At 36.7% G+C, this 24,405-nt stretch overlaps 1 protein-coding gene across 1 annotated transcript; it reads left to right on the top strand.

Moving 5' to 3' along the window:
- The first annotated feature begins 23,958 nt into the window (after positions 1–23,958).
- Positions 23,959–24,321, top strand: LOC131144970 (uncharacterized). Its single transcript, XM_058093967.1, has one exon. It carries the CDS (start codon positions 23,959–23,961, stop codon positions 24,319–24,321), a length of 363 nt encoding a protein of 120 aa, XP_057949950.1.
- Positions 24,322–24,405: the final 84 nt, after the last annotated feature.

Genomic DNA, 24,405 nt, shown 5'->3' with positions numbered 1-24,405 from the left:
ATGATACCAATTGAAAATTAGGGAAGAATCATAATACAAGCAATAAGTCATTACACTCCCCTTGAATTTAATACATTCAGATTTGATATTAATTATGCTTTTAAGTTTTTCATCTTATGCTTCAAATATTGATTTATATCATGTATGTGCTCATGGATACTAATATCAATTACCATGTCAATATCATCAATATCTACATGCTCATGAATACAATTATGCTAGTCATGCTCAAATTTTTCTTTTGAACTTTTAAATTGTGATACCAATTAAAGTATTCATGGATACCGATTTACTTTATAGATACAAAAGCTAATATTATATCATGTATAACTCATGGATATCATATCAAAATTTCATGCTTCAAAATCATGCTCAAGTTTTCAATATATATAGTGAGCCATAAATATAAGTCAAGTCAAGTCATACACATATCTTTGGTAATTTCAGCATTTTAGCATAGAAGTATATAACACATCAGCATTTCATATAAACATGGAGCATATCATTATCATGTGCATTGTACTTCTGTAGTGACCCGAAGAATAATAGTATTTAAATAATAACGAGGGTGAGAAATGGAAACAGAAACAGAAGGAGGCAGTAGGCTTAGTAGACGAAATTGCATTTTGGATTAAATAACCTGAAAGATTTTCCCACAGGGCCTTGTCGATGAACACAGGGAGTTCGTCGATGAGTGCATAAGGGAACCTCGTCGACGAAGCTATGACTCGTCGACGAGAAGATATCGAGAGAAAAATTTGGGCGACTCTAAATTTCATCGACGAAGGGTAAGATTTGTCGACAAAATTACTTAAGGACTCATCGACGAGATGACGTGGCTCGTCAACGAATCCCGTAGTATAAATAGCCCTGAATTGAATAATCACAGAAATTTGCTGCAGTCTCTCTCTCTCTCTCTACCCCTACGGCTCCTCCCTTTTCTTCCTTCGATTTTGGCCCCGTCATTCGCCGGATCGACAATTCGAGGCCACCATGACGCTCCTGGTAGAGTTCTCTGCAAGTCTGCCGGAGCAGATCGTCGGTGGAATGAAGTTGGAATTCATCCCAAATCTAGGGTAAGGTCTTTTATTCAGTTTTTGGCCTTCTGGAAGTTGTAGGAAATGATGTAGGCCAAGAAATTCTAATATTCTGTTTTGGCAAATGTGGTTTTCAGGGTGTTGAGTGGAGAACCCTGGGGGTGTAGGACTCGTTATAGTAGGGGGATTTTAGCGGAAATCAGGTGAGGGAAATTTGCTATGCTAGGCAATTTTACTATGTTTCAGTATAAACTATACGTTTTCATTAGATGATTATACGATAGAAATTTATGCAATTTATCATTTAAGTATAATATGTTTAAAATTTCTATGTGGCTTGAGAATATGGGTATAGTAAAGAAACATGTTTTACAGTATTTTCATGATATGATTTATAGAATATACAGCCAGTGGTTATGTTTTATAGTAATTACAGTACCATGATTATACAGTTTTCAGTACCATGACTTATAGATTACAATTCAGTTCAGAGATACAGATGATACAGTTATAGATTATTTCATTGTCATGGTTTATATAGTTATTACAGAATCATGGTAAAACAGCTAGTTGTATATCGAAATATATTATATAGTATCAGACCCTGTTGGACCATACAGTTACAGAGCACGGTACCGTAGCTACAGATATTTCAGTTCAGATTTCAATCACCTATTTAGATAATACGTGGTAATAGGTTGATCATGCCAAGATGTGGATAGGCTCCCCATCAGATATGAGTTGAGGAGTGGCCGATCTGACTGAGGGAGTATAGTGGTTTACCCTGGTCGGCCAACCAGGGTAGATCCCACCTACGGGCCGCACAACCCTGTCATAGGGGTTAAATCATGACACACAGTTATCCACAAGGAAGTTTTCAGTTATTATTATGTATATACAAATTTATAGAGACAGAGAATATACATATGTACATTAGAAGTATTTTAAATAGTAACCCAAAATATTGATATGTTAAGCAACATGGAAATGGTGGTGGTTTCTATTACTTGTACTGTATTTACTGATCCAGTTATACTTGATTTTATAGAAACAAATTTTCATAATATTGTAACTCATCTGCCACACACTAGCAATAGCATATTTCGTCTTACTGAGCGTTGGCTCACCCCAATTACTTTAACATTTTTCAGGTGATCTAGGTAGGGGAGCAGATCAGGCTCGCAGATAGAGGGGTCTCAGTATTGCCCTGATACTAGAGTGAGTATTTTTGGGAGTATTTTTGTATAGTCCTAGCCAGTTGAGAATATTTATGGGGAACAATGATACATGTATATTTTGGGAAATAATTTAGCACTCTGGTATTGTATGAAATTATATATGGTTATGTTTAATTGATTTTCGCTTCTCACTGCTTAGGTTGATGATTGGTTTAATCCAGTTTGGTATCAGAGCATGTTAAATGCCATAGTATATTAAAAAAAAAACCCTATTTAAATATCAGGTCATTACAACTACACTTTTGCTTAAATTGTTCTTATGTTGCTCAAGTATTTCTTATTCTCAAATATATTTCATATTAAATTTAAGTTCCATTAAAACTTGTTTAAAAATTTTACCTTTAGTCAGTTGGCTGAGCTTATGGTCAGTCGACTGACCTATCCTTTCTCCTTAAGGTGTTGTTCAGTTAGTCGACTGAGCTTATGGTCAATCAGCCGACCTTTGTTTTCTTTTAAAGTTTGTTTCTTTCACAATTTCTCTGCCAAGCTCTCTTCTTTATCAAAATACTTATGCAATAATCTTAATTTGCTTCAGATTTTCTTTTCTTTTGATTTCATATGAACACCCAAAAATCATCTTGCTTTTCAAATCGTAATACTTTCTAAGCTAAGCCTTGTGTGATTCATTCATTGATTGAGGCCAACAAATGTTATTTTTGTTTTTATTTGTTTCAATAAGCTCTTAATCTCTTCTTTGATATTTTCTCTTGATTTAAACAAGGTTTTTTTTTTTTTTTTTATCTAGGTACCCATACTTTCTTGGGTCCTGATGGTTTAATAAGTGATGTAATTCTCCAAACTTTTTTTGTTTTTACACTTTTCTTCTTTAATAGACATTCGAACTTAACATGCCCCTTTTTCTTACATAAAAAACATGTGGTGTGTGTGTGTAGGCATTTGAGGAGGTGCTAGCGTAATCTTTAGATGCTTTTGTAAGTATCCCATGTAAAGATTCTTTTTCTTTGTATTCTCAATTCCATTGAATCCTATGCCTTCTTTATTCAAAGATATTCTTTGTGAGCTGATCCATTTGTCAAAATTTACTTTTCCTTTTATGAAATTATAAATGATTTTGGCTTGATCCTCAATTTCTCTCTTAAGATCATAAATTTCTGAATTTTGTATATTTTTGCCCTTTTCTTGATTTTGAGATATTTTTCCTATTTTATTCTCTAATTTAGAAATATATTGATCTTTCTCATTTTCCATAGAGTATTGAGATCTTAAATCTTCTAATTCCTTCATTAAATTTTCATTCTTGCTTTCTAATCTCTTGATTTTCAAATCTTTTTCTTTTTCAACAAGATTTTTAGACTCTAATTCATTCATTACAGCTTCATTCTTATTTTCTATTTTCCTAGTTTTTGAATCTTTTTCTCTTTTAGCAAGTTTAAGGGATTCTAACTCTATTACAACTTCATTCTTATTTTTCAATGAAGCATATTGTTTAGTTATTTTGACTAGAATCTTATGAACCTTAAATAATTGATTTTGTAACTCTTCATAAGATGGCATGCTCTCATCATTGGATTCATTAGATGAATTACTACTATATTCATTAACCAATTTGGATGAAGAGCTTTGTTCTTCATCATCACCCCATGCCATAAAGCAAGTATAAGCAACTTATTGGTCACTTGATTTACTTTCTAAACTACTTGTACTCATGTTGTCCCAAGTAGTGACTTTCATTGCCTTTTTCTTTTTCTTTTTGGAGTCCTTCTTAAGTTGTAGACAGTTCGGTTTTATGTGTCCATCTTTGTTACAATTATAACATGTTGGGGGATCATCCTTTGACTTTTTCTTACTAGTTTCTTCTTCATTTGATTCAGATTTTGAGTTCCGAATTTTTCTTGTGAATAATAATTTTTCTTGTGAATTTATTCTTCTTTCTAAGAATTCTTGCTAGCTTCTTAAATATGTAGGCTAATTCATTTTCATTCATCTCGTCTTCATCTTCATCACTATAGCTTTTGTTTGATGTTTTAAAAGAAATAGATTCTTGGGCTTTAGATTTTCCATATCTTTCATTCATTGCCATTTCATATGTGAGGAGAGAATCTATTAATTCATCTAGGGAAGTGTTTTTCAAATTTCTTCCTTCATTTATTGATGTGGCTTTTGGGTCCCATATGGGTGGCAACCCTCTAAGAATTTTTTGGATTATTTCATAGGAACTGTAAGTTTTTCCTAGTGCATTGAGGGAGTTTATAATATGGGTGAACCTCGTGTACATGCTAGTGATTGATTCTCCCAGGTTCATCCTAAAGGCTTCGTACCTTCATAGGTTACTTCTAATTTATCCCATATTTCTTTGGCTGATTTGCAAGTCATGACCCAATTAAATTCATTTATATCAAGAGCACAATATAAAACATTCATAGCACTTGAATTTACTTGTAACATCTTATGGTCATTATCGGACAATTCTTTTTCTTCTTTGGGTATTTATTTACCATCTACAAGTTTGGTAGGGATAAGGTCACCATGTGTGACAACCCTCCATGCTTTCCAATCCATGGTTTGAAGGTAGATCCTCATTCTTTGTTTCCAAAAGGTATAGTTTATTCCACAAAAGATGAGAGGTCTGGTTGAGGATTGACCCTCTCCAAGGGTAGCTACGCCTAAGTGTGCCATATAGATCTTTATGTAGCTTCTAGTTAGGATTTGCTACAACCCTGCTTTGATACCAAACTGAAGTACTTACAAATGACTTTCTAAACATAAACTCTTTTAAGCACTAAGTATTTAAGCTTTTTGTCCATCTTTTGATGTTCAGCTTGACTTCAAGTCCCAATTGCCTTTAAGCTCTTAAGTTTGACCTGTACTACTTCTATACTCCGATAAGCTTTCATTTGATTGGTTTTCATTGCTAAGCTTCCTTCCATGATAACTTTGTTCAATCCTGAAACATTATCACTTAACAACACATGTTAATATATCCTTCATTTGTTATCATCAAAACAAGATTAAAAAGCCTAGTTAGGCCAATAGGACAAATCTCTACAAGTCTAGCGAAGTAGATTCTAAAACTTGGGGAAAAGTTCGAGTTCAGTTTTTGAGCGTCTTAGGTCATTTCTAGGAATCAAGTAAGGGGATTATATTATGTTAGCTATATTTAAGAGTTTTAATTGAATGGAATGTTAAAATGATTTTTATATATTTAGTTATGGCTTTTCTAAGGTTTCTAGGCCTAGGATTCGGTTAACCGACTTTATTTTCGAAACCAACCATTTAAATTTAAGTATGATATTTTTAAAGTGTAGTATTGGTCTTTATGAACGTTTTCACCAATTGAGAAATCGTTATTTCAAACCATAAGCTTATTTTAAAATTAACTAAAAATGGTAGGGTTGATTTTCTTCACTTTTCCAGTATTTACCTATATATATATACATATATATATATATATATATATATATATATATCTATATTTGATAAAGTAACAACCTGGAGATATTCATACCCTAGTTTTAGCAGTAGAAATTACTTTATCAAGCAGATAATTTATTTATGAATTAACTGATGAAAAATCTTGTGTGGCATGAGTATGGTTTTTAATTGGCATTAAATGAGATTTGAGATATGAGATATGATATGCTATGATATGTCGGTTTTTACCGAGTCATTATCTAGAAGATATGTAGCAGAGATATGTACAATTTTATGAAATGAATTATAATTACATTTTTATAGGATGTAAATTGCCATATATGATAGTAGAGCCCTGTTATTAGGTTCTCATGTTGAAGCTTGGTACAGTAGCTAAATGTATGTAGAGGTGCAATCTGCACACCGAGAGTGTGGATGGGAAAGGTGATTGGTGACCTAGGTAGAGTACTCACCAAAGGTTTTGTGGGGCTCCAACTGATGTAGTAATTCCAGATGACTTGGCCTTCGGGTAGCCTTTGGGTATAAATTGAGTAGGCACCATCGTACTACTTTATGTTTGACTTAGCATTAGTTGGCCGGCTATTTGCTAGGTCTAGCCTTTGGGCCACATAACTTGTCATGGGGGGAAGCATGTCGCACATATATGTGATGGCATGACGACGCTAGTCCTACATACTAGGCTGTATCTTCTAGGCATATATGGGCACATTTACTATAGAAAGGGCTATATTGAGCCAGCGATATGTTATTATGAAAGCATGTATTTTCAGATATATTTGAGTACAATTTTAAATGCCAGTTAAATGATTAATGTTAGTAGTATTATGTAAATACAAAATCTCATGTTGACCACACACTGATGATAATGTAATCCGTTTTACTGAGAGGTGTCTCACTCTAGTATACAAATGTGTTTAAGGTCCTCCGAGGGATCGAGCCTAGCGTTCTTTTGGGCTGAGTTTGATAGTAGACAGTCCTTGTTTGAGCTGGTGAGATGTTAGTCAATGTCTGTATTTTGGGGATTCTAGTAACATATTATGTTTTAATTATATATGTATGTATATGAGAAACACTTAGAAACTCTGGTAAGTATTAGATGATGTTGTATTTCTACTATGCATGTTATACAAATTAGTATGAAACACCCGTTTTTCCCTTGTTTGGGCGGGTTGTATATACATGGTATTAGAATGTATGTTTGTTATGTGTGTTTAGTAACACTCCGGGGCCACCTAGAGTGCCGGGGTGTTACATTGGGATTTAGATAAACCCTAGAGATGAGTATATAATTATTTTATTGCAGAGAATTATAGTCTATCCCATATAGTAAAGAAATACACTTTTTCCATAAAGATTATTATATTATGAATATCACTTAAATTGTGTGGCATGAGAAATGATAGTTTTAAATACAAAGTTTATATACAGTATTTTACAAAACCATGAAATTATAGTTTATTCAGAACTATGATATACAATTTATACAGATTTATATTATTACAGATTTATGCAGAACCATGATATTATAAATTTATACGGAACCATGAAATTAAATATTTATACAGAACCATGATATTACAGATTTATACAGAACCATGATATTATAGATTTATACAGAACCATGATATAACAAATTTATATAGAATCATGGTATTATAGTTTATACAAAATCATGATATTACAATTTATACAGAATCATGGTAACATAGTAATATTTATAAATAGTATTATATAGTATCAGTGTGACGCCCCGATTTTTCATACCATTTAAAAAGAAATAAAATCATCAAATATAATTAAATTATGCACATTAAACATCACATTGGCCACGTTAACAACTCTGATACCACTCACATGTCCCGACTCGCGTTGGGTACCAGGTAAACAGACTTATTTATATTAACATAACAGCGGAAGACATAATATACATACCATCTAGAATACAATTAGCCTAGAGTATTAAATCCTCCATATCTACATATATGTTTAACACATTTCCCCCAAAACAAAACATCCTAGGGAAACACACATCCCTGGTTCAAAGCACTCACCCTGTATATCAGGGTACTAGCTCCCCACTATCTCGGAGCTCTATCATATGCTCTGTCATAACTTCCTGAAATATTTAGATATTTGGGTGAGACACATCTCAGTAAGACAAAATAAATTATTTACAGTGTGTGGCAATATGAGTTTCATCATATCATAATATACTCTTAAAAATCATCATATCATCTGTGAAATTAAATTAACATATGCTTGTAATCATATGGATATAAAACACAAGTTTTATTGAGCTTTTAGTTCCATTTTTTACTCATTCGCATGCAACCTATGTTTACTAGCGAAGTTCCCGAGAATAGGGAAGATTACTCGCTTATACAAGTTGCTTCCCTTTGCCCTAATATCGTTTGTAACCTTACCCGAATAGTTCGGGTGTGGCCACAACTGATACTTATCAGAGCACTCACTTTACTCAGTAAGCCCTCAGGCAGAGAGTTGTACTTCGCTTAATTATTTAGGTTATTAAACTCACACTCTTTCATTTCACTTTTCATATTTCTTTCTTTTTTTCTATTCCATTTTCATTTCACTATCTAGCATATGAGTATCCTTGGTATTCAATACCAACATCACATCTGTAACTCATTGCTACCCAAAGGATTTCTTTTCCATGCCATGCTTCCACTCATGGTTAGAGTTGTGCTACCTGAAGGCTGGATTTAACTGCGGTTGGCCTACCTGGTTAGATCAAAACGGAAATTCATCCATGCGTTTGTAGTACGACTGACCGATCTATAGCCTTGATCCGGACTCAGGGGGCACAACAACTGTACTAAACGGCTCAGTCGACTGCCCACACCACACTCTCCATGAGACCGTGTGGTTGTACTAACACCTTACTAGCAACGGTACCGTGCTCAATATCACAACCCATCATCAGGGTTTCCATAACCATCTATCAAGGTTATCATTACCACATATTCACAATCATTATGTGGTATTGACATTTCATCAATCATATTTCAATGATCCCATTACAGCTTTCACACTTTGCAATGTTCACATTTCAATTTCCACATTTCAATATTTATATTGCAGAATTTACTTTGCAATATTCCCATTTTTAATATTCACATTTCAAAATTCATTTCATAATAATACATATATATCTCATTTCACATTATTCAACATTTCCTAGTAAAACATTTCTATACTGCATATTTCATAATTTTTCAGAAAATACTCTTCAATATATATATATATATATATATATATATATATATATATATCCTAGTTTCAATGTTTCTTAATAAGACATATCTTCATTTCATTCACATACTAGCATATATCATAATTCACATGTTTTAATATTTCTTAAAATACCCATATCAGTAATTCACACATTCTCATTTTCATAGAAATCGTTTATATTCACATATAAATACCACATTTCATCATTTTCCACTAACATATCAATAATTCTCATTTCATTATTTTCTCATAAATTACCCATCACTATATTTCACATTTTCAATATACGTCATATGCCACACAACTTTTGTCTAATACTCACAATATACTAATTTTTTAGGTAACTCATCATATTCCATTTTCACAAAATAATTTATTTAGCATTCTCCAAAATAACTGCTATAATTTATTCCCCTTACCTGGTTCCTGAACTATACTTGCAGGGATCCCAAAATTATACTCATGTCACTCACTCGAACCGTGAATTCAATAACCCAAGTTCAACCCCAAACTACCCAAAATTCTAACATTTCCAAGTCTACAATAATTAAATAAAAATTAATTTCTAAAGAACCCCCTTATCCAAATTTTGGAGCTATGCTTACGATGACCCCACGAAAAATCCGCTCCCCTAGACCTGTAGAGAATCATCCCTAGATTCTCATGGTGATATTCGATCCTCAATTTGGCTTATGATTTACGAAAAATTGAGGTTGGAATGAGAATTTACCTTACCCCAGGAGATATGCCTACATCGCTCCTATAACAAATCTGCTCTGGTAGAAATGTCGGTAGTGAAGAATGGAGCCCAATAGTATTTTTTGTTTCTCGATCGACTGAGAATTTGCTGAGAAAATGAGGAGAGAGAGAGAGAGAGAGAGAGAGAAGGAGGGATGGAGAGTGAGAGACATTGAGAGAGACAATCTCTCTGTTTCCCAATTCACTTTCCTAAAGGTTAAGAAACCTTTAGGAAGCTTATATCACTACATATATAACTTTACTTATATTATAATATAATATATTATATTAATATATAGAATATATTATATTATATAATTTAATTAATCATAATAAATTTAAATTAATTAATTTTTAATTTTAATTTTTTTAATTTACTTTTTTAATTTTATTTATTTATTTATTTTACATTTCCATGCGTACAATTTTTGGGGTCATTAGAATCAGAACTTTGATGGACTAGAGATTTATAGAGAGCATAGTACCGTTGCTATACAATTATAGTAGTGTAGCCACACTTTCAGATAAAGTGTTGGTAAATCAGTCGATTGGGCTAAAGGAGAGTAGAGGATCCCCCTAGAGTCCGAACTAGGCTGGATAGGCCAATCATACTCACAGTACAGTTATAGTTACATATACAGATACAGTTTGACTTAGCTTGGTAGGCTAGCCACGGTTAAGTCCAGCCTACCGGCTGTACAATCCAAACATGCGGGATTAACTCATGATGATTACAATTATCTATCCAGGGAAGTTTTCACAATTATATATATAGATAGGTTTATGAAAGCAGAATTATTTATCATAATTACAAGTATGTTCAAATAGAAAATGTGTATTTTAAATGATATAGGTGTGAGTTATGCTTATATATATACGAAGATGCCTTTTCAGTTACAGTTGAATTAATAGCTATGTTTTGATTATATAAAACTCATCCGCCACACACTGATATTAACTTATTCCCACTTACTAAGAGGGGTCTCACCCCAAGAATTCAAACATTTCAGGAGATCTAGTCAGACAGGCAGAGCGAGTTTCAAGGTAGTGGAGGTTGTGGTACTGCCCTAGTTTCAGTGTAAGTGTTTGAGTTGGGAGATATGTTTTTATGCATCTTGGGGATGTTTTATGGATTTTGGGGATGTACACGTATAATTATGGAGATAGTAGAACTCTGTTATTGTATATGAGATTCAGGTACATTGCGTTTTCTGCTGCATAGATAGTATGTATTTATGGACAGGTATATCTCCGGTACCCCACTTTGGATTCGGGTTGACTTTGTTGCTATTTTTTGGTTTTAGAGTTTATTATGTGGAAAAAAAAGAAAAAAAATATAGCAGAATTTTTGGGTCGTGAAAGTTTGGTATCAGAGTTAGGTTGCTAGATTCTGTAAACTTTAGTGTACAGCGGAAAACAATACTAGAGTATAAAAATGGATCTTGATGAGTATGGGAAATGGGTAGATCATATTTTTAGTGAGTCATTGTTGGAGTTTAAGATGAGAATTTAGGGTTTTTTTTTCACAGCCTGGGGGTAGGAATTCCGTGACGGTTTTTGTGATTTTCCTAGAATGACGATTTCAAGAAAGCCATGGTAAACTATCACCGGTCTTTATTTCTGAGTGGTAAGACTGAAGCTTATATTAGGGATAAGGATGTTAAGTGGATTGGTGGTAAAAGGATATTTTATGGTTCATAGTTATATTAATATATGAGTTGTGTTATGAAGTTAGGATTCTTATACTATTTTGCTCTATTTTTAGGATGGGACAGTACAAATGCTGGTGATGGTGACGATGCAGGGCCTCCCAGTATGGGCGACAATAATTATGATGCAATATTGCGCAGTGTTGCTCAGCAAATGATGACAAAGATAGCAAGAAATTCAGGAGAGCAGGGCTACCCACCAGCTCACCAGGGTTGCACCATTAAGCAGTTCACTCGAATGAATCCCCCGTCATTTTCAAGAGGAGCTGACCCGTTCATGGCAGAGAACTGGGTCCAGGAGATTAAAGAGATGTTGTCAGTTCTCCCTTGCACCGAGGAGTAGAAAGTCTTAGTCACTCTTTTAAGTTGACAGGGGTGGTTAAATGCCAGTGGAGGTTAATAAAGTTACTGGAGGAGCAGAGGTCGGTGCCTATAGCTTTGACCTAGAGCCGCTTTAAGGAGATATTCTTCGAGCGATACTTCCCCACTACTATCAGGAATGCTATGGCAGGAAATTTTTTGAATTTGACCCAGGGGCATCTAATGGTTCAGCGGTACATAACTAGATTTGTAGAGTTGTCCCGATTTGCCCCTTACATGATGTCGGATGAGGAAAAAAAGGCGAGAAGATTTGAGGAGGGCCTGAGACAGAGTATTTATGAGTAGGTCATGGCATTCTAGGTGCAAACTTTTTCAGAGCTAGTGGATAAAGCCACAGTGATAGAGACTGGCCTACAAAGAGGTGCTGGGATGCAAAGTGAGAGGAAGAGGCACATGTCTCCTAAATTCATAGCAGACACCAATCAGGGTCAGAGGAGGAGGTATGATAGGGGCCAGTGGTAGGTAGTGGGATGTCGAGCCCCTTAGGGTGATCCAGCACCTCCTATTTGTACTAGGTGTGGTTGGAGACATTGGGGGGAATGCCAAATCGGGTCAAATGCCTGTTATCGGTGTGGTCGGCTTGGCCATTTTGCGAGATATTTTCAAACACCAATAGCTAATGCACCCATTCCTAATCGTTACAGGGGAAACAACCAAGCACCCCAAGGCAACCAGTAGAGGAAAGTCGCCCCGACACGGGTCTATGCACTAACACCGGGAGATGTAAAGGTAGCCGGCCATGTGGTGACAGGTATCATTTCTATATTTTCGAATAAAACTGTTGTTTTGTTTGATTTAGGAGCCACCCACCCTTTTATATCTCTAGGGTACATCAAGTTATATGGGATAGAAACTCAGATGCTAGACACCGAATTATTAATTGCCACACCGATTGGATCAGTAGTGATATGCAGAACGGTGCTTAAAGACTGTCTAGTGGATATTTAAGAGAAAATGCTACCAGCCAATCTTGTAGTATTTAACATGCATGAATTTGATATGATTTTAAGAATGGACTGACTAGCTGCCAACTATGCCGGCATCGACTATCATAAGAAAAAAGTGGTATTTAGACCTCCTGGGGAGCAGGAGTACAGATTTTGTTTGGGTCCTTATGTGCGCTTATTCTCACCACAGTTATTGGTCGGCTAATTTGCAAGCGATGAAGGCCTACTTCTGGAATGGTGCCAAGGATACTTAGCTGGTTAGTGAAAGTGTGCATCATTTTTATTGACTTGTACAAGTATTACTTTGATAAATGTTTTCATTCTTATAAAGCTAGAGGATTATTTTATTTTTGAAAGAAAGGAAAAACCATTGAAGTGCACCAATCCTCATTTTCTTTAAAGATGTAATGAGCATGAACACCATTTGCATCCATAAGTGGGCCTCTTCTTACTAAAATTTTTAGTAAGTAAACCTCTAGGAGTCTTTACTTGTTTATGCTTCAATATGTCAGTACAGATGCCGAACTTAGGCCTTGAGCCCACTTGTTCAATATGTGATCATTTAATGAATTTATATGCAAATATTTTTATTTTGAAGATAAAGGCAGAAGTTCATTTAGTTTCTTTTTTTTTTAAAAAAATTTAATAAAGTTACTATTTTCATATTTTTTTAAAAAAAAAAATTAAAGAACAAAAAATGTAAAGGACTAAAAATGATCATCAATCAAGATAAGTGCATATTGAACTTCAGATAAGTGATTGTAATAAATTTCAATCTGTTTTGTCTACTCATGGAAGACTAGGTTGGTGGCAATATAAATAGCAATTTGACTATCACACATCACTCCATAGACCAAGAATGTGGAAAAATCAGTTCTTCCATGTTTTTTAGTCAAACAAGCTCACATGTAGTGTGAGCCATGACTTTATACTCCAACTCAAACTTGACATGACCACTACAGTTTGTTTCTTACTCTTTTAGGAAACCCAATTATCACCAACAAAGATATAGTGCCTAGTTGTGGATCTTTTGTTTGAAGGTGATTTGGCCAAATTTGCATATGTATATCCCTAAATGTAAGCGTGACCCTAATCTTGATATAGGATACCTCTCCTAGATGCACCTTTTAGATATCTTAAATGCAAATTATCGCACCTCAAAGACTTGTTCTTTTGACTCACAACACTTACTGCAAAAGATATATTTGGTTGATTGACTATAAGATAATTCAACTTCCCTACAAGTCTCCTCGTATTGTCATGGTTTAGGCAACAAATTATCCATATCTGACACTAACTTGCTGTTAGAATCCATGAGTGTCAAATAGGTTTGAATCCCAATAGCCTAGTCTCATCTAAAAGATCTAGAACATACTTTCTCTGTGACAAAATAATTCCCATATGCGATCTTGATACTTCTATAACCAAGAATTACTTCAATGGTCCCAAATGTTGAAAATATACTATTGCACTTCCTATTCGTTAATTTTGCATGAAAATCCCAACAATTTTTCAATGAGAACCTCTACTTTTTACTAGTGTAGTAGGTCATCTTTTAGATCAATGTGTGAATGATTTTGGGCCCTTGGATGATTGTGTTTAACTTATAAAGAGGAAGTTTAACTCTTTTTCTCTTGCTTTTCATTAGTAAATATGAGTCTAGGGTGCATCTTTTAGGGAAGAAAAGAAAAAAAGGAAAAAGTTGGAGAGGAAAAAAAAGGAGAATAAAAGAAGAGGAAAAGAGAGAGGGAAGACTTAGTGAATAGTGCAATATTTAGAATGAAACTTTGCTTTAATATCATAATAATTATAAGATAAAGGTACATTCTTAGTGTTCAATTTTTTTTTAGTGTATGGATCTTTAGGTAGAAGTATAATTAGAATTTATTCTTATATGTTTGTCTTCTTGCATTATTAATTTCATATTTTCTTGCCATTACATGTTCACCTCTGGTGTATAAGCATATTTCTATGATATGATAAGGTACTCTTTTTGGATACAAATGGTTGTCATTATTTGAATCTCTTCTTTCCTTAATAATGAAAAATATGTTCTATTAATAAATCTAATGATGAAATTCTAAGGATAGTGCATAGTGTTTTGTGACAAATTTTAATGGGAGACACGTGGTTGTATCACCAAATTGAGAAAACAATATTAGGGAAGTGTTTTGGAAAGGATAATGGGTTTGTATATTGATTTGAAAACATATTTAAAAAATGCACGAGTTTGATTAAAAACATAAGGTTTTTCCTCAGTCTAGATGAAAAGGTTTCTTCTTTTTTGAAAACAATTTTAGTTTAAAAACTTGGTAAACTTTATTGGTGGAAACTTCAATAAGCAATCACAGCACAATTCAAATGGTGTTTGCTCATTTAGGTATGCTCTTGTTGTTTAAGGCATCATTCTCCATCGATTAACCAATTTTAGAGAAAAGACAACCCCTGCCTTGCGTAGTGGATAGGGGGAAGAAGAAACTATCTTGCAAGGTTGTCTCTTTATCCTATCATTAGCCACAATCAGGCTTGTGGGAGCAAGATAATCAAACAACATTTAAAAGATAAGTAGTATGTCAACAAATCAAAATCAGTCTTAGCATGGGCACCCAATTAATTGTGTTGGCTTGTTTGATTTGATTTTGACCTTAGTCTCCCTTCAATCTTCACGAGTTGGGATCCTTGCAAAGCCTAAGGATATGGAGAAGAAAATACAATACAATAAGGTCATCCCTTATCCCGTCATTAGTTGAAGTTAGATTTTGGGAACCAAAATTTGAGATGAGATTAATCAAATATTAAAGTAAAAAAGGATTGCATGAAAATTCAAAGTGATTAATCAACAAGCTGAGGCCTCAAATTCAGTGTCAATCTAATTAAAAATTATTCTTATTTTTTGGGAATCTTTCATTATTTTTCTTTGTTTTCCAATAATTTAAATGAATTATGCATGTAGTAACTTGATAAAAAAAATAAAAATAAAAAAATAAATAAAGAGATATTTTGGAGGAGATATTTTGGAGAAGATATTTTGAAAGGAGATATTTTGAGATATTTATATATAAATATCTTGGAGGAGATATTTATTTTGATTACTTAAAGGCTAAGTTAGGTTTTTCTTTATAAACTCTCTCTCTCTCTCTCTCTCTCTCTCTCTCTCTCTCTCTCTCTCTCTCTCTCTCTCTCTCTCTCTCTCTCTAAGATTTTCGGGTTGTGTGTTGCAAGAATCGACGATCCGATGTCGCTACGTGGATCAAGGAAGGAATCTCTACAAGTTCTATGGATGAGAATTTCATTTCAGAGATTTTCGAGTTTTTCTCAAAAATCGAGGTAAGGGTCGATAGTTGCTTTTAGTTTTGTAGATTTGTAGCATGTGAGATTATACTGAAGTGTTGTTCTTCGAGTATTAGGTTTTGGGGTTTTCGTGCCGTTGTTTTGAACCGTTTAGGTTCGGGGTTCGAAAAGCTAGGGCTTGAGTTTTGAGTTGTTTTAGACTCTAATTTACACCCAAGGTAGGGGTTATGTTAAGACAGTGATTTATACAATATGAATAGATTGAAATGTTGAAATAACTTTTAGATATCAAGTTACGACGGTTTTAGAGTTTTTGAGCCTCAGTTCGGTAAACCGGCTTTATTTTTCAAAACCAACCAGTCAAATTCAAATGTTATATTTTTAGAATATTTTACTTGTCATTCTGGACCTTTTCACCAGTTTGAAATGTTGTTTTCGTTGTTTAAAACTCATACTATGATATTAACTATTTATATTTACTTTCAGGTTGTTTTCGAATGTGGAAAACTATGTGGCAGGTGTTAATGTTGTGAAATACTAGAACTGTTGTGAAAATGCAGGAAGTTTATTTGACGGCTATGGGCCGAATTTCATGTAATGATGTGTTTTATGAAATGATTTCAAAAGAGTGTTTAAATTGCTTAAATTGCACGATATGCTTTAGGAACCCTGGGGACTGATAGTGTAGGCACGGATCCGTTGCCAGTGAGGGCACCATACTTTTGATCTATATGAACCTAGACTGTATTGAGACAATAGAGGCAATCTTAGTGTGAGTTTGCCTCTTGATCATGCACCCAGCTTGTATTGAGACAGTAGGGGCGGTCAACCCCGATTGTGGGGATTTATACATGGTATATAGTTTGAGGGCGTGTCCTATCCTGCATATCTATACATTTATGTAATTGTTGTTATATACTATGGGACTGTTCATATAATGAAAATGGGCTATGTATTTTACAATTATGGAAAAGATGATTATATATGTTTATGTTTTTGTTAAACACTTAAAGCATGCTGGCCACACATTGTTATTAGCTTAATCGTCCCTTATTGAGAGGTGTCTCACCCTATCATACAAACTGTATTTTCATGTCCTTATCGAGGTTGAGATTAGTAAGGATTGGGGCAGGGTAGCGATCTATTTTTGAGTGAGTTTCTCCATGAGCTCAATTTTATAGGTTATGTTATAAGTTTTCAAGACTTGTAAAATGTTGTAAGACTCGAGGATGCGTCGAGTATCATACAGTATTGTATATGGATGTTGGAATAGCTGTATGTATCTATTAGACAGTTAGAACTCTGGTAATAGTTTGATAGATGTTAGGTTTTCCACTGCATATATATCTGTTGAGAAGTATATCAGGTACACATATGTCACTACAGTAACACTCGGGCCGTAAGTTGGGACCGGGGCATTACATGTTGTATCAGAGCCGAGGTTTGCAAGGTTCTGTAGACTTTGACGGTCAGTGAGTAAATTACCAGAGTATTGGCTGTAATGAGATAGAGTTAGAGAGTTAATTGAGTTTTAGTCTAAAGGCTCGGAGGTGGGATTTCCTTAGATGGTCTTCTGTGCTTTTCCGAGAATGATGATTTCAGGAAAACCATGGTAAATCCATCGATGGTTTCGTTTCTAGGTTGAGAGACTTGAATCGGATGTCAAGATGAGAGGTTAGAAGGTCTAGTGTGTATGGGCTGTCTGTAATGACCCGAATAATAAAAATGGTACTTAAATAGAGAGGAAGGGAAATGGAAACAGAAGTAGAAGGAGGCAGCGTTCATCGACGACATTGCACTCTGGGAGTATTAATCGAGGGAATTCATTAGGTCCTCGTCGATGAAGACAGGGGATTTGTCGACGAGGGTACAAGAGGACCTCGTCGATAAAGACAAGTTTCGTTGATGAGAAGATACCAAGAGAGGGTTTTTAGGGAAGTCTGAAATTTGTCGACGAAGGTGCAAGTTCATCGATGAACTTTCTACAGGACTTATTGACGAGGTGACGTGTCTCGTTGACGAATCTGACCCTATAAATAGCAAAAACCCGCATTTAAATGCAGAAAATTAAGAAAAAATATCACTCTCACTCTCTCTCTCCTTCGGTTTCTCTCCTTTCTCTCTTCGATTTCGGCTCCGTCGCTTTCCGGATCAACTATCTAAGGCCACGACAACGCTCCTGGGGAAGTTCTCTCCAAATCTGCCGGAGCGGATCGTTGGTGGAAGCTAGTCGAAAATCATCCCTAAGTTGAGGTAAGGCTTTTTATGCTGAATTTGGTCTTTTCATATTTATAGGAAATGATATACACGTGGAAATACTGAAGTTTAGTATTAGGAGTTTTCATTTTTAGGGTATTGATTAGGAAATCCTACGGGTGTGAGTCTAGGAATTCATAGGGGCTTTTTAGTTGCCAGGTAAGGGAATAAACTAAAGCAGTTATTTTCCATGCGTATTATTATTATTATTATTATTATTATTATTATTATTATTATTATTATTATTATTATTATTATTATTATTGTTATTATTATTATTATTATTATTATTATTATTATTATTTATTGGTAAATTAATTTTTAGGAAAGATTGCATGATATTTGAATATTATTGAGAAAATGTATATTATTGGGAAAATACTGCTATTATATAGAAAATGTGATTTTAGAATGAAATGTATAGAATTATTCAACTTTGTGTGGCATGAATGTTATTTTTCATGAAAGGTAATGATATGACAAATTTTACGAATAAAGTATGTTTTCAGGAGTTATGAAAAGATACAGTGTATTGTGATGATTTTGATAAGTACATGATAATTGATTATTGTCAGAATGATATGTATGAAATGATTTCGGTGGGAGGCCGTATATATATATATATGAAATGATTTTGGCGGGAGGCCGTAATTATGAAATGTTTGGCGCGAGGCCATATTTATGAAATGATTTTCGGCGTGAGGCCGTATTTATGAAATTATGAAAAATGCTTTAATATCATGTATTATATGTTATCAGAACCCGGATGTTAGTTTAGTTCAGTTTTAGGAGCTCGGTACCATAGCTATATAGATCAGATATCTATGATCAGATTGGTGCTAACCACCCCACAAGGGGGTGGGAGATGGATAGTCGATGTGGCTTTCAATGTAGAGTGTATACGTTCATCTGGCAGTCCGGACCAGGGTGTGGCAGGCCCATCGTACTTATAGACATTTTTGACTTGGCAGTGGTCGACCAGCCATTGTCAGGTCCCGCCTTCGGGCTGCTGCACAACCCATCATGTGGGGTAATACATGACACCAGCTAGCTATTCATCTTGGGTATGTTTTCAGTATTATTAGCTATACCAGACAGTTATGATTAGTATGATGTATTAGAAATATGAAAGCATACGTTTTTGCAATTATTAAATGATGAATGTTTTCTGGTATAAAGATTGTACTATATATCTATATTATCATTAAGTATTCATGTTGCCACACAGATATATTTAGTTTATTTTCCCTTATTGAGAAGTGTCTCACCCCTGAACATTAAATGATTTTCAGGAAACTCAGAAAGACCGGTGGAGCATGGCCGCCATTGAGTTTATTGAGTTACCCTGTTAGAAGGGTAAGTCATGTACTAGGATAAGGAGATTTAGATGTATTTTTGATACTTTGAGGTTGTATATGAACATAGTATTTTGGGATTATAGTAGACTATGGTATTATGTAATTATTGGTCGATGGTTGTGATTTACATTTATTGTTGCCTAGGTTCCGCTGTGTATGACAGGTGTCCCCGCTACCTATGGGTTTGGGTTGACTATTTTATTTATTATGTTTCATTTTGTATTAAAATAAGCAGGTTATTACACTGTCGGTGTCTCGAATTCGTGTAGTTTAATCTTCTTGTTCCATATTTGCATTTATTGTGTTAAATGTGGAATGATTAAGTTGGCTTTTACCTGTGTACAAGATGGAACCCAAAGGGAAGGGGATTATGGCAGGAGGCAATAATCACCTGGATGCCTCCAGTGAGGATAAGACTGAGGCTCCTGTGTTCCTCCGTGATATAGCAAGGTAGGCTAGGACGGAACCTAGGAGGGGTTCCAGGGAGCAGGATCAGATGGTTGCAAATAGAGGCTGCACGTACCAGTAGTTCTCTAGAATGAATCCTCCAGCATTTTCGAGAGGGCCTAACTCGATTGCGGCGGAGGACTGGTTACAAGAGATAAAGGATCTACTGGAGGTGTCTGAGTGCACAGAGGAACAAAAGGTTAAATACGCCGTCCTCAAGCTAGTGGGGGAGGCTAAGAGATGGTGGTGATCAGTTAGGTTGGTCGAGGAGCAGTGCCCAAGGTATGTGTCGACTATTTGGAGTTGCTTCAGGGAGGTGTTCTTCGCACGATACTTCCCCATCGCCACCCATGAGGCGAAGTCTAAGGAGTTCCTTTACTTGACTCAAGGATCGATGCCAGTGTAGCAGTACGTAGTTAGGTTTGTGGAGTTATCTCGGTTTGAGCCTTACATGGTTTTAGATAAGATAATGAAGGCTCATATGTTTGAGAGGGGCCTGAAGCAGGCTATACGCGCGTAGGTGGCAGCGTTGATGGTGCAAGGCTTTTACAAGCTTGTGGATAGAGCCATGGCGGCTGAAGCCAGCATCTAGGAGGGGGAAAGAGAGGCGAATCAGAAGAAGAAGCCTTTTCCCTCGAATTCGCAGTCAGGCTCCGACAAGAATTATTGGAAGAAGTCCGATGGTCCTTCGGGCTAGCAGTAGTAGCAGAAGTTGGGATCTCAGGCTTCCTAGGAGAGTTTGGAGAAGCCAATGTGTCCCAAGTGCTAGAAGCAACATTGGGGCGAGTGCAAGTCTCGATTCACAGGCTTCTACAGGTGCAGGGATTTAGGGCATCTGATACGAGACTGTCGGGCGACAGTGACTCTCCCATTAACACAGGATCATAATCGGGGTGGTAACCAGGCACCTCGAGGTGGTCACCAAAGAGGCACCGCTCAGGCTAGGGTGTACTCGATGATGCCGGGCGATGCAGAGAACGCCGGTAATGTGGTGACAGGTACCATTTACAACTTATCATATAATGCTGTAGTTATTTTTGATTCGAGTGCAACCCACTCCTTTATATCTCTAGAATTTGTTAAACAGTGTGGGGTGGAGGCTCAATTGTTAGAGATCAAGATAAGTTTGGATACGCCATCAGGGTTAGTGGTGGTATACAGTAGAGTGGTCATGGATACCCGATAGAGATTTAGGGGAGGAGGCTGCCTGCCAGTCTAATCGTGTTTAATATGCATGAGTTTGATGTAATCCTAGGGATGGGTTGACTGGCATCTAGTTTTGCGAGCATTGGCTGCCGTAAGAAGGAAGTAGTGTTCAAGCCTCCCAGAAAGCAGGAATTTCTATTTGTGGGTCGTGTGTGCGTTTTGCACCACAGATCCTCTCGGTGATGCAAGCGAGACAACTGCTTTTAGAGGGTTGTCAGGGATACCTTGCGAGTGTGAAAGAGTCACCTAAGGAGGGATTCAAGTTGGAGGATATCTCGCTGATAAGGGAGTTCTCCAATGTCTTTCCTGAAGACTTGCCAGGGTTGCCTCTAGACAAGGAAGTGGAGTTTGCTATTAAGTTAGCATCGAGGATGGCACCAATCTCTAAGGCATCTTATAGGATGGCTCTAGCTGAGTTGAAAGAGCTAAAGGAGCAGTTGCAGGAACTTTTGGACAAGGGGTTCATCAAGCCGAGCGTGTCACCTTGGGGTGCACCTGTGTTGTTTGTGAAAAAGAAGGATGGGTCGCTGAGGATGTGCATCGATTACCGGGATATCAATAAGGTTACCGTGAAGAACAAATAATCATTGCCTCGGATTGATGACTTGTTTGACTAGTTGTAGGGCACTCAGGTCTTTTTGAAGATCGATCTGCGGTCCGAGTATCACCAATTGAAGGTGAAAGCAAAGGATGCATCGAAGACTACTTTCCGAACTCGGTATGGCCATTACGAGTTTTTGGTTATGTCGTTTGGTTTGTCGAATGCACCTGCAGAATTCATGGGCTTGATGAACAGGGTGTTCCACGAGTACTTGGATAAATTTGTGGTGGTGTTCATCGACGACATCTTGGTGTATTCAAAGAGTCCAGCAGAGCATGATGCTCATCTTAGAGTAGTCCTTCAGGTACTTAGAGAGAAGGAACTATTCGCTAAATTCAAGAAATGCGAATTCTGGCTTGAGCAGGTTGTATTTCTAGGGCATGTGGTGTCCAAGGAGGGGATTTCATTTGACCCAGGTAAAGTTGAGGTGGTAGTTGACTGGGCGAGACCAAGGAACGTGCATGAGGTTCGTAGTTTCTTGGGTCTGGTCGGGTATTATCGCCAATTTGTCGAGGGCTTTTCTAAGCTGTCAAGCCCTTTAACGCAGCTTACTAGGAAGGGTAGCAAGTTTGCGTGGACTGGAGACTGCGAGCGGCTCCAGTGTTGACCATTCCATCAGGGGATGGTGGCTTCGTGATCCATAGTGACACATCCCTGAAGGGACTAGGTTGTGTTTTGATGCAACAGGGTAAAGTAGTTGCCTACGCTTCTTGTCAGCTTAAGGAGTACAAGAAGAATTATCCTACGCATGATTTGGAGCAAGCAGCAGTTGTGTTTGCTCTAAATATTTGACTGCACTATCTATATCGTAAGAAGTGCGAGACCTTTACTGATCATAAAAGTCTCAAATACTTCTTCACCTAGAAGGAGTTGAATATGAGGCAGCGCATGTGGCTCAAAATGATCAAAGACTACTACTGTACCATTAGCTATCACCCTAGAAAAGCTAATGTGGTAGCTGATGCGTTGAGTCGGAAGTCAGTGGAGGCATCAGTTTCAGTAGTTGTGGGGCAGCATCAGATCAGGATGAATCTAGAGAGATTGAGGGTAGAGCTAGTGGACAGAAAATCCCCAGGCCTTCGTTGCCAGGTTGGTGGTTCAGCCGACCTTATGAGAATGAATCAAAGCTGCTCAGTTGAACGACGTGGAGTTGGTAAAGATTGTAGAGAAACTGCAGAGCGAATTGCATTCCAACTTTAATGTCTCTGAGGATGGAATTCTCAGATTCCACACTAGTCAGTGTGTACTAGATGACGCAAGGTTAAAGAGGATGATTCTGGAGGAGGCTCATCGCTCTCTCTCTATATTGTTCATCTAGGGATCACGAAAATGTATAGAGATCTACGAGAATCATTCATGGTCGGGTTTGTTGGGCAATGCCTAACATGTCAGTAGGTGGAGGCTGAGCATCAGAGACCAGTAGGACCACTACAGCCGCTTGACATTCCCAAGTGGAAGTGAGAACACATCTCGATGGATTTTGTTTGGGGGTTGCCTTCAGCGGTGCATGGACATAATGCTATCTGGGTGGTGGTGGATCGGCTGACGAAATCGACACACTTCATTCCAATAAGAGTCAGCTATTCTATGAATAGGCTGGCAGAGTTGTATGTACAGGAGGTAGTACGACTCCATGGCACCGGTGTCTATCGTTTTAGATCAAGACCCACGTTTCACGTCTCGATTCTCGAAGGGATTGCAGGATGCCTTGGGGTCACAACTCACGTTCAGCACGACGTTTCATTCACAGACGGATGGGCAGTCTGAAAGGATGATTCAAATTTTAGAGGATATGTTGTGGGCATGCATGTTGGATTTCGGTAACAGTTGGATCTGGTATCTACCGCTCGTAAAATTTGCTTATAACAACAGCTACTAGGCCAATATTGAGATGACACCATATGAGGCCTTGTATGGTCGTTGGTGCCGATCTCCGTTGTACTGGGATAAGGTAGGTGAGCGGAAAATTTTGGGACTGGAGTTGGTTCAGCAAATCTCTACAAAGGTCGAGCTTATTAGAGAAATGATTAGATCAGCTCAGAGTTGATAGAAGAGTTATGCTGATACTCGCCGACGAGAATTGAAATTTGATATCGGAAATATGGTATTTCTGAGGGTTGCTCCTATGAAAGAAGTGATGAGGATCGGGAGGAAGGGCAAGTTGAGTCCTCGGTACATTGGGTCATTCGAGATCTTGGAGAGGATAGGTCCAGTTGCTTATCGGGTAGCCTTACCCACGACCTTATCTAGGGTGCATGATGTGTTTCACGTGTCGGTGCTGAGGAAATACGTGCTAGATCCATTGCACGTGATCAGTAATGAGTCCTTAGAGATCAGTGAAGCGCTAGCTTATGGTGAGGTACCAGTTCAAATTTTGGATAAGAAGGTACAGAAGCTGCGTACCAAGGAGATACCATTGGTAAAGGTGCTATGGTGTAACCATGCAGTTGAGGAGGTTTCTTAGGAATTAGAGGCCGATATACGTCAGAAGTATCCTCAACTATTCAGAGATGTTCAGAATTAAACAGGTAATGTAGATATGTGAGTG

The sequence above is a fragment of the Malania oleifera genome, chromosome 12, assembly GCF_029873635.1.
Source record: "Malania oleifera isolate guangnan ecotype guangnan chromosome 12, ASM2987363v1, whole genome shotgun sequence".
Classification (NCBI taxonomy): domain Eukaryota; kingdom Viridiplantae; phylum Streptophyta; class Magnoliopsida; order Santalales; family Ximeniaceae; genus Malania; species Malania oleifera.
Note: the sequence above shows the minus strand (reverse complement) of the source record. Positions and strands in the feature narration are given on the sequence as shown.